This window comes from Engraulis encrasicolus, chromosome 20, assembly GCF_034702125.1.
Source record: "Engraulis encrasicolus isolate BLACKSEA-1 chromosome 20, IST_EnEncr_1.0, whole genome shotgun sequence".
Classification (NCBI taxonomy): domain Eukaryota; kingdom Metazoa; phylum Chordata; class Actinopteri; order Clupeiformes; family Engraulidae; genus Engraulis; species Engraulis encrasicolus.
In genome coordinates this window covers 46,411,149-46,421,993 of record NC_085876.1, presented here as the reverse complement: position 1 = coordinate 46,421,993, position 10,845 = coordinate 46,411,149, and the positions used below count along the sequence as shown (strand labels likewise).

The following is a 10,845-nucleotide window of genomic DNA, read 5'->3' as shown; positions in this document are numbered from 1 at the left end:
CCGGATTAAGATGGCCTGGGGCCCCTAGGCTACAGGTTGCTGTGGGCCCCCCGGAAGGCAAACTTTGTGACACATTTAAATGGACAGTCAGTGTCATAATTACAAGCTAGGAATTAAAGATAACATGTCTACCAACCGTACTCAACACGACATGTGAATGTTTCAGTATTGCGTCTTGTCACAATTCTGTAGCCTAGAAATCTAGACGCCCCTAGTGGCCGCAAAATGAATTTGCTCCCGGCGGCACAGCTTTGCTGTAGGGGTTTTTGGCGCGGCCAGGCTAACAATTCTGCATAATTTCTCCCTTTTTGCCAACCAGGGGTCCCCTAGTTGGTGTGGGCCCCTAGGCTACAATTTAGCCTGGGCGTTAACCCGGCCCTGCACACACACACACACACACACACACACACACACACACACACACACACACACACACACACACACACACACACACACACACACACACACACACACACACACACACAGATGAGATGACATCCGGCTGTTTGCGACGACTGCATTGGCATTGTTGAGCGTGACTCAGCATTCAAGTCTTAGATTGCCATCTCTCACGCTCTCTCTCTCTCTCTCTCTCTCTCTCTCTCTCTCACACACACACACACACACACAAACTTATACAAACACGCTCTCTCACCCACATATCTCTCTCTTTCCATCACATATACAAGCCAAGAGCTGTTATTCTTTAACTATGACAAAGCAAAAAAGCATGTCCTCTCTCTCTCTCTCTTTTACTCTCTCTCTCTCTCTCTCTCTCTCTCACACTCTCACACACAAAGTGATTTGTCAATAATAACACAATAGGGTTCAATAAAGAATAGGGTGTGTCCATGTAAAGTCTCTCTCTCTCTCTCTCTCTCTCTCTCTCTCTCTCTCTCTCTCTCTCTCTCTCTCTCTCTCTCTCACACACACACACACACACACTCTCTCACTCTCTCTCAAAGTCAAAAGTCAAAGTCAGAGTAAACTTTATTATCTCTAAAAGGGAAATTCAAGTTGTAAGAGGTAGACAGGACTTTAATAAATACATAAAATGACAGATAAATAAATACAACCCCCTCCCCCATGCCTCTCTGACTCCTCCGAAACAGCTAGACTAATACATAAGTTAACGCACGCACGCACACACGCACGCACGCACACACACACACACACACACACACACACACACACACACACACACACACACACACACACACACACACACACACACACACACACCAGTGTCAAGTCCCTTGCTGGGAACTGTGTATTTCATTGACAATTCTGGGGTCCGTATCTCGAAAGCGTCTTTGCTAACGACGGTAGCAACGTCCTTCGTAAGAGCGACTCAACTCTCTCTCGACAGCGACGCTCACCACTAAATCCAATGGAGCGGTAAGACGGTCTTGAGACGGTCTTAAGACGGTTAGCAACGACAAGAATCGAGAAACGGACCCCTGATTGCAGAGGGAACAAATGACTTGATGAACCTGGTTGTTCTTATTTTCCTTTGCAGCAGTCTCCCCTTACCGCGTTGGCTCAACTGAAATTTGTTATGTAAAGTGCGGGTACCAGGGGTGTTAGCTGACCCAGTGCTATACAGGGACACAGTAGGGCACAGAGAGAATTTTTTTGTAAAAATATTTGTAAATGTATTATATTATTGCAAGTAGTGCATGGACGCTATTTTGTGTCCATTCTGTAAAATACTACATATGCTTAACTTGAGCTAAATTCCAAGGTAGCAAGGTTGTTGGGGTTTTTTTTGTGTGAAACTCATAGCGGGGCACAACAAATCAGTACCCAGGCACGTACCCCTGTAAAATAGGTCTAGTGGCGGCCCTGGTGGGTGGTGTCTCCCAGAATACTTTCAGCCTTGTGTAGTATGATGTCTTGAAACAGCTGAGCAGCTGATGTTTGATTGCATCCAATTATCCTTGGCTGTTTTAACAATTTCTCTCTCTCTCACCCACACATGCATGCACGCACACACACACACACACACACACACACACACACACACACACACACACACACACACACACACACACACACACACACACACACACACACACACACACACACACACACACACACACACACACAATCACTCCCGTTTGAACTGTGACAAAGCACCAGGAGGCGTACAGTGTGATCAGTTCATGTAAGGCTTTATTGCAGAATGTGTATATGAGACCTACTGTTTCCATTGGGACGCACAGTAATGTCAGACAGACAGACATACAGACAGAAGCCTTGAAACAGCAGACATCTAGACACCGTTCACACCTACCCAGGTATTTAAAAAAAAGGGAAACCTTTCACTTCGTTAGTGCTTTTCGTTTACACACAAACAGAAGTTCTTTCTCTGAAAACGATTCTTTATAGAAACTCCAGCTGTGGAGGAGATTTTTTTTAAAAACTCTAGCGCTTGCATGTAAAGACACTTGAATGGCTTTTTACCTTCCCCGCCAACCTCATTTATGCAGCTTTACCGATAGTATGCGAATAAACTTATTTTTGGAAACAGAGACAAGAAAATGTTGGTTTATTGAAATGTTCGGATTTATGCAAACGGTGCTAAAAGTGACCAACAACATTCATTCATTCACTCATTCAGTTTGAAACATGAATGTACAAGCCAACAAGACTCTGATAAAAAGCCAATAAAAGTGTTTTTTTTTTTTTGAAACCAACCATTCAAAATATGGCTGAAAGCTGTTTGCAAAAAATAATAATTAGTATGTTTATATACTCGTGTTGTGACCATGCATGGATTTTTGTTCTCTTTTCTCTTAAATTACAGTTTTATAGAATAACACTGTTCTTTGTCTTCGTCTATAATACACTATTCTACAGAAAATTACAAAAAAAACACATTACTCACAAACCAACAAAACAAAACAAAACAATTTTAACAAAACAAAGCAGGGCATTTACATACTTTCTTCTCATTTTGTTTTTTGTACAATATCCCTCTTTTTAAACGTTCATAATTTTTGTACACTTTTGTCCTCTTTTTTTTACAATTTATTTCCAGTAAAAGTCTGAAGAGAAATCTGAGTCTGAGAGAGATTATTTAATCATCTTGTTAATGATGACAATGGTGCAATGAAGAGCCCACACAAATCTTGCGGGGATTATAAGGTGCCAAACTACCACGTCATACATATTGACCTACAGTAACAGTTCTGTTATTTTTCGTTTATCACAAAGTTTTATTTTCTCCAAAAGTACTGTGATACTTTTCCATAAATAATGAAATTGTAATATTTGATATAGTACCTGGAAACGATACAATAACAAAACACAAAAACACACACACACAAAAAAACAAAATGAAAAAACAAAACAGGCTTCTTGTACAGCTAGCCCTTTCCTTGACATAACTTACTCCACCTGAACATCACACCGATTGTTCTACACAAATGATATTACTTTGGAGAGTATCTTAACTTGTGGTCGCCTGTAGTCTTGGTCATAGGTGTTGTAAAGTAACATTGATCTACCCTTAATGTTTCACAAGAGCTACAGCCTTAGGCAGGGTTCAGACTGACACGCTTTTTTCTCTTCCAGGGGTGCATTTCTCGACAGTGTCGTTGCTATCCAAGTTTCAATTTCCCATTGGCAACTTACTAAGTAATGGGGTCTAGGTGCTCTATATCCATTGTTTTCCTATGGAATGGTGCAGCTGACAAGTGTTTAACCATCGCCACGGGGTCAGCTCTATGTTCCCACAGCCCGTTGGTCCCACAGCTTATTCTTGCTGCTCCATGTTTCCACATTTTTAAGAAATTATTCAAATATTGGCCCTATGTTCCACATCTCCATGTTCCCACATTTCCGAGTAAACTAAGAGAACATGCCTTTCTCCCCGCCACGAATAGATTCTTAGAAATGTGGGAATATTGGGCCAGCAGGTATAAACTGTGCCTAAAAGTTAATGTTAAAAGTCTCAGTGATGTGGGACCAATGGGCTGTGGGACCAATAGGCTGTGGGAACATAGACACGCTCCCCATTGACACGCGCCTCCCTCAAAAATACACGCAGAGCTTTGGAGGAGAAGAAAGCGTGACAGTGTGAAATGGCCCTTATGTTGTAGGAAGGCACACACTACTCTTTAAACTCACGATGTGCTGACGACCCAATCATGACCCACTGGATCACCGGAGGATGTGGAATATACTTTAGTCATTCCGGGGAAAAAAAAATAGCCTACAGTGAAGAAAAAACGTTCCCTTCCAATCTAGCCTTGTCTTCCACAAGATTGAAGTGTACAAATAGTCAGTAACAACAACAAGCGTCCAAAAAATCTAAACATATCACATTTATACTTCACACCTTGTGGTAATGTTCTGCCCAGGGCCAGGAGTACCCAGTTGGGTTACGTAATGCTAACTAGCCCCATGGGTAACGTCGTGCTAACTAGCATTTTGTGGAACACACCAGTTAATGTTCAAATCAAAATCTCCGTGCCAGGTTGAAAACACAGTGCTCTCAGAGGTGATGGAGCGAAAAAGGCAGATGTGTTGGCGGTGTGATTGGAGTTAGCATAAGCACAGAGGGATGGACTGCCACATGCTGATATAACTCATAATAATTAGCCATCATTAACTCATAATTGGTGAACACATGAGAAACATGTCCAACGGCAGTGTTGCCAGATGAACGATAACTATCGTATTTGCACCGCAATTTTGTCCATTTTGTCCTCTGTATAACAAAAAAAAACATGATGTATGATAATTTCATTGTTGTTATTCAGTTCATTTAGATACCTTAAAACAACAATTTGGGTCTTGTACTATAATTAGCCTACCTCTGTTGTGTAATATATGATAATACAATGCCTTACTATATTATTTTCATGAAATAATGTAGCCTAATTAATTGTAAATCTGGGGAGTGATTACCCATAATGCACTGCATGGGCATATGGTTTTCATAGCACTTCACATTCACGATTGAGACCTCTGACTGTGGCTGACATTTTTTTTTCTCCACAAAGACAAAATATATATACTGTATATAACAGCTAAAATTATAAATATATTGAGATGACGATTGGAGTTAACCCTGAGTCTCAAACCTAACAGATACTGATACGTATGTGAACGTTTCTTCACAACACTTCCTAAACGCTTTCCTTTTCTTTCTTCTCAATGACGCATCTCGCAAACCAACCACTGTTTATTCAGCCTTATAAAAGTCTATTCAGCCCATCATGTGTGTCTGCAAAGCTGAACTAAGACGCAAACAAACACACACACACACACACACACACACACACACACACATACACACACGCACACACACATTCAGTAACATTTACACATTACACAGATTTACATATGGCTGCAACAGCATAGTATGACCTGCAGGGCTGGAGAATCACTGATATGAATGGGGGCGTAGAGAAGGCCCAGACAGTGACAGGGGGGGGTTATAGTGACGGGGGGAGGGGGGGATGTGGACAGGTGGGGGAGCGTTGGAGATTGCTTGTGCTGAACAAGGTCAGTGAGATTGTGTGTGTGTGTGTGTGTGTGTGTGTGTGTGTGAGTGTGTGTGTGTGTGTGTGTGAGTGTGTGTGTGTGTGTGTGAGTGAGTGTGTGTGTGTCCGTAATATCGCCGTGGCGATGTCTGTTTCAGATGGGCCTCTCCTGGTTCTCTGACAGTCCCAGTGCTTGTGCTTCCTCTGGCGTCAGTCCGTTCTTCAGGGTCCTCCGCACTGCGGAAACACACAGGGAAGTGCATGATGGGAAATGTAGTTTAAAGTTCAAGTGCTGTTCAACTGCATATTCAATACTACCTAAACTAAGTACTAAACTAACAAAGGGCGCCGGAACGAGTTTTAAAGTGGTGTTGCATTTTCTTATCTTCATTTTTTATTTCTTATGCTACTGCACTCCACTCATTTGTGTGCAGTAAAAGTTCTGAGTTCTAATTTAAATACGTACGTGATTTGCGGTTGGCGCGGGACCTCCTCCTCTCGCGCGGCTGTGCCCTCTCTCGGGGTCCTTGCGTGGCCGAGCGCACGATGCGTTCCATGATCTCGTCCGCCGCGTCGTCCGTCATGCCCATCCCCCCGTCCTCATTGGCTGCCGACGACCAGGCCGCGCGACTTGATAGGTTAGGGGCAGCTAAAGGAGGAAAAAGTTTATAATATAAAGGTGAGGCATACTGTACACATACACATACAATGTGATTGTATAAATGTTTGCAGTGGTTTCAGGAAACATAAAAAACTCTAAATTAATACATAACTTATCTGGATTCAATGCTAAATACTCTTGGTAGCTCTTCATTATAACTAAATCTAAGTGATATTAAAAAATATACACGAGTGGTGCAATGTATCAAATTTCAACAGATTATATACATCATTATACAAATATTTATATGATTATATAAATATACATACATTCATAATTTTGTGAGGTTCACTTTCACCCTTAGCCCTTCACTAACAACAGAGTGAATTTACTGTACATAAATAGTGAGTGCGTTGCAACATGTGACCTTGCCTCCTCCACTTGCCTCCTCCACTTGCCTCTCGTCATGATGACATCACTGACAACAGCATTATATTTCAATATCTTGCAAAAGCTCAATTGTAGAGTCTTTTTCTCATTTGCAATTGGGATGGTGAATGAAAAACAGTCCCTCAAAAGTTGTTGTGGCTAGGCTGACAGCTGGGAAACTTTATCATTTTCTCCACGGAGGAGGGGCCAGGAGGCGGGACGAGGAGACAAGCACAAGTGGAGGAGGCAAGGTCGCATATTAAAACGCACTCAGTAAGACCAATTTCCCTCTCCCCTCTCTATTTCCCTCTCCCTCTCTATTTGCACAGTGAAACAACACTGACCTCTAGTGGGCCGGGTGCGTGTGCGCAGGCGTTGCCCAGGCACCAGCGAGGCCTCCTCCTGTCCTCCTCCTGCCCGGCTGCTCTTCAGCACCGCCTTCATGAACTCGTGCTCCGCCGCGTCCTCCGCGTGGCCCAATCCCTGCGGCTGCTGCATCTCGGGAGCCAATCCGGAGCCTCCGCTGCCGCCGCTGTGATGGCCACCGCTGCTGGAGCCACCACCACCACCACCACCACTGCCACCCAACCGACCAGACTAGAGAATACAGAGACAGAGAAATATTAATGTATGAAGACATAGTTTACTAATGCGAGAGAGAGACAGAGAGAGAGAGAGAGAGAGATAGATAGATAGATGGACAGAGAGAGACAGAGAGAGACAGAAACAGAGAGATAGAGTGAGACAGAGAGAGAGAGAGAGAGAGAGAGAGAGAGAGACAGAAACAGAGAGAGAGAGAGAGAGAAACAGAGAGAGAGAGAGAGAGAGAGAGAGACAGACAGAAACAGAGAGAGAGAGAGAGAGAAACGGAGAGAGAGAGAGAGAAACAGAGAGAGCGTGAAGGCATATTGAAGACATGCAGAGAGGGGGAGAGACAGGCAGAGAGGGAGAGAGAGAGAGACAGGCAGAGAGGGAGAGAGAGAGAGACAGGCAGAGACAAATGGAAGAGACTTCATTTCAACTCATATGTGCAATTCAAGGCAGGTGTGAATTCCAAAAAGGCTGATTGGACATTCCACATTATTGTGAACACAACAGCAAACTCAGTGCATGTGATCAATGGCAACACACACATTAATACATGTTGTCTATTACATGCTCAAACGAACACACACACACACACACACACACAAACGCACATGCACACACACACACACACACACACACACACACACACACACACACACACACACACACACACACACAGAGTGCAGACGGATGAGTAGCCTGTCTGTGTTTTATGATTCATCACACATTATCACACCTCAGGCAACAGATAGTGAGCAGTGGATCATAGTTCGTGACATCTTAGTTGGAGCACATTCCCACTACACAGCAAGTGAGACCGACACACCCACTATAATAATAATAAGACATGATTTGTCTGTGTGTGTGTGTGTGTATGTGTGTGTGTGTGTGTGTGTGTGTGTGTGTGTGTGTGTGTGTGTGTGTGTGTGTGTGTGTGTGTGTGTGTGTGTGTGTGTGTGTGTGTGTGTGTGTGTGTGTGTGTGTGTGTGAGCGCATGTCTACAGTATGTGTGTGCGTGCAAGCGTTTGTGTGTGTGTGTGTGTGCCGGACAGCTAATGAATGTTTTTTTCTGAGTGTTCTCCAGGTGAGCATCACTCATGTGGGATACAGACCAGACGACAGGACACTCTGGGACGCGGAGCTGCACTCCATTTACTATCATGCTAATGTGTTACATACCGAGGCGTCGATTGGGGCCGGGTTCACAATGTTATAACAGACAGACACCTTATAGTACAACAATGCATCTTATGATGATGTAAAAAGTGTTATATATGCTGCAGTGATGTCAAGCCCCGGGTTCAAAAAGTAACACAACAGCAATGTATCTTATATGCTAATCTGTTACATACCGAGGCGTTGATTGGGGCCGGGTTCGAAATGTTAAAACACAGACAGACACCTTGTAACAATGCATCTTATGTTATACAGTGAGTCCAATATGTATTTGATCCCTTGCTGATTTTGCCGGTTTGCCCACTAATAAAGACACGATCAGTCTATAAATTTATGATAATATGTATTCAAACATGGAGAGACAGAATATCAAAAAGAAATTCCAGAAAATAACTTAAAATAATATATTTTAATTTATTTTTATTTAATTTAGGCCAATAAGTATTTGACCCCTCTAGCTAAAGAGGATAAAGTGCTTTGTGGCAAAGCCCTAGTTGTCTAGCACTGAGGTTAGATGCTTCTTTTAGTTAATGACAATGTTTGTGCATATAGTAGAAAATATTTTTTGCCCATTTTTCTTTGCACATTATCTCTAAAACATTAATAGTTTGTGGCTGTAGCTTGGCAAATGGGAGGTTCAGTTCTCTCCATAGAATTACTATAGGGTTAATATTTGGAGACTGTCTAGGCCACTTCACGACTTTAATATGCTTCTTATTGAGCCACTCCTTTGTTGCATTGACTGTATGTTGTGTATTACTGTCATGTTGGGAGATCCAAAAATGGCCCACCCTTCAGTGTAGTGGTGGAGGGAAGGACGTTTGCACTCAGGATTGCACATTACATGTCTCCCTCCATCCATTCATTGACGATGCGAAGTTGTCCTGTGCCTTGACCAGACAAACACCCTCAAACCATTATGATACCACTTTCATGCATGATGGTGAGGAGGGTGTTCTTGGGATCATAGACAGCAGTACTCTTTCTCAAAACACATTCAATTGTGATAATGCCAAACAGCTTGATTTTGGTTTCATCTGACTACAGCACCTCCTTATCATATCCTAAACCAGTCTGATGTCTGTTGGCAAACCTCAAGTGGGACTGCGCAGGTTCCTTCTGAAGTAGAGGTACCATGTGTGCACTACAGGATTTTAAACCTCTGTGGCATTAAGTGCTACCAGTAGTTTTATCAGTGATTTTGGTCCCAGTAGCTTTGATATCATTGCCTAGTTCATCCCGTACAGCTCTAGGGTGATTTCTTTCTGTTCTCATGATTATCAAATCCCTACAAAGGTCAAATCTTGTATAGAACCCCAGACAGGCTGATGGATAGTCATTTTGTATTCCTCACATTTTGGAAGAAATGCATCAACAGCTGGGTCATTAATACCCAGTCTCTTTCTTGTGGCTTTGCAGTCCATTTAATCTTTGTTCAGGTCTAAAATCGTGTCCCTGATATCATTTGACCACTCTTTGGTCTTTCCCATGCTGGTGAGGTTGGAGTATGACTGATTCACTCATACTGTGGACTGATTCTGCTGATTCAATGTGTCTTTTATGCATGTTAGTATGTACAGGTGTCTTTAATTCAGATGACAAGTTGATCGGAAGTGCCCATCTGGTCTGTGGGCTCGGAACTGTAATCAGTTGGCAGGGGATCAAATACTTATTTTGCTCGATGAAATGGAAATAAATTAATATATATTCTCTTCAGTTAATTTCTGGATTTTCTTTTTGATATTCTGTCTCTCCATATTAGAATACATATTATCATAACATTTATTGACTGATCATGTCTTTTTTAGTAGGCAAACAAACAAAATCAGCAAGGGATCAAATACATATTGGACTCACTGTATAGGCTACAGTGGTGTCGAGCCTCGGGTTCAAAAAGTAAAAACACAACAGCAATGCATCTTATATGCTAATGTGTTACAGGCCTGCCGAGGTGTCTGTCCCGGCCGGGTTCACAAAGTTAACAACAGACAACAGACGTTAACAGATCATATAGGCTACACTGGTATCAAGCCCCGGGTTCAAAAAGGTTAAACACTGACAGACCCCTTCTAACAACCTACAGTAGTTCTACAGTCCAACAGCACATCATCTAATATCAGGCTAATGTATTTCGTATAGAGGTGTTGGTCCCGCATTCACAAAGTTAAAACACTAACAACTTACAATTATAATGCTTCGATCTAGAGTTATAAGTTCATAAAAAAAGTAACCTTGCATCACCTTGTTGCAAACAAAAGTACAACAGCAGTGCTATATCTAATATGCTATATACTATATTACGTAGTATATATAAAGGTTCAGAATAAAAAAAAGACCTGTTTGACATTGGAGAACACTATTCTGGTTCTTTTCCAATTAGGATGCCCTATCACAGCCCCAATCAAGCCGCCTCAGAATGTAGACCTACGCTGTTTGGGTCCAAACTGTGTGTGTGTGTGTGTGTGTGTGTGTGTGTGTGTGTGTGTGTGCTTGTGCATGTATGCGTACATGCGTGACTGCGTGCGTGTATGCATGTATGTGTGTGTGTTTTCCCCT

At 42.5% G+C, this 10,845-nt stretch overlaps 1 protein-coding gene across 1 annotated transcript in view; it reads right to left on the bottom strand.

Annotated features, from left to right (window-relative positions):
* Positions 1–2,158: 2,158 nt before the first annotated feature.
* Positions 2,159–10,845, bottom strand: part of fhod3a (formin homology 2 domain containing 3a) — a 230,149-nt gene continuing 221,462 nt past the window's right edge. Inside the window, exons 27-29 of the mRNA XM_063185093.1 lie at positions 6,870–7,122; positions 5,962–6,144; positions 2,159–5,732 (exon numbers count right to left, since the gene is read on the bottom strand). Of these exons, the coding sequence (XP_063041163.1) occupies positions 5,650–5,732; positions 5,962–6,144; positions 6,870–7,122 (519 nt within the window). The 3' untranslated portion in view covers positions 2,159–5,649. The remainder of the gene's footprint in view (positions 5,733–5,961; positions 6,145–6,869; positions 7,123–10,845) is intronic.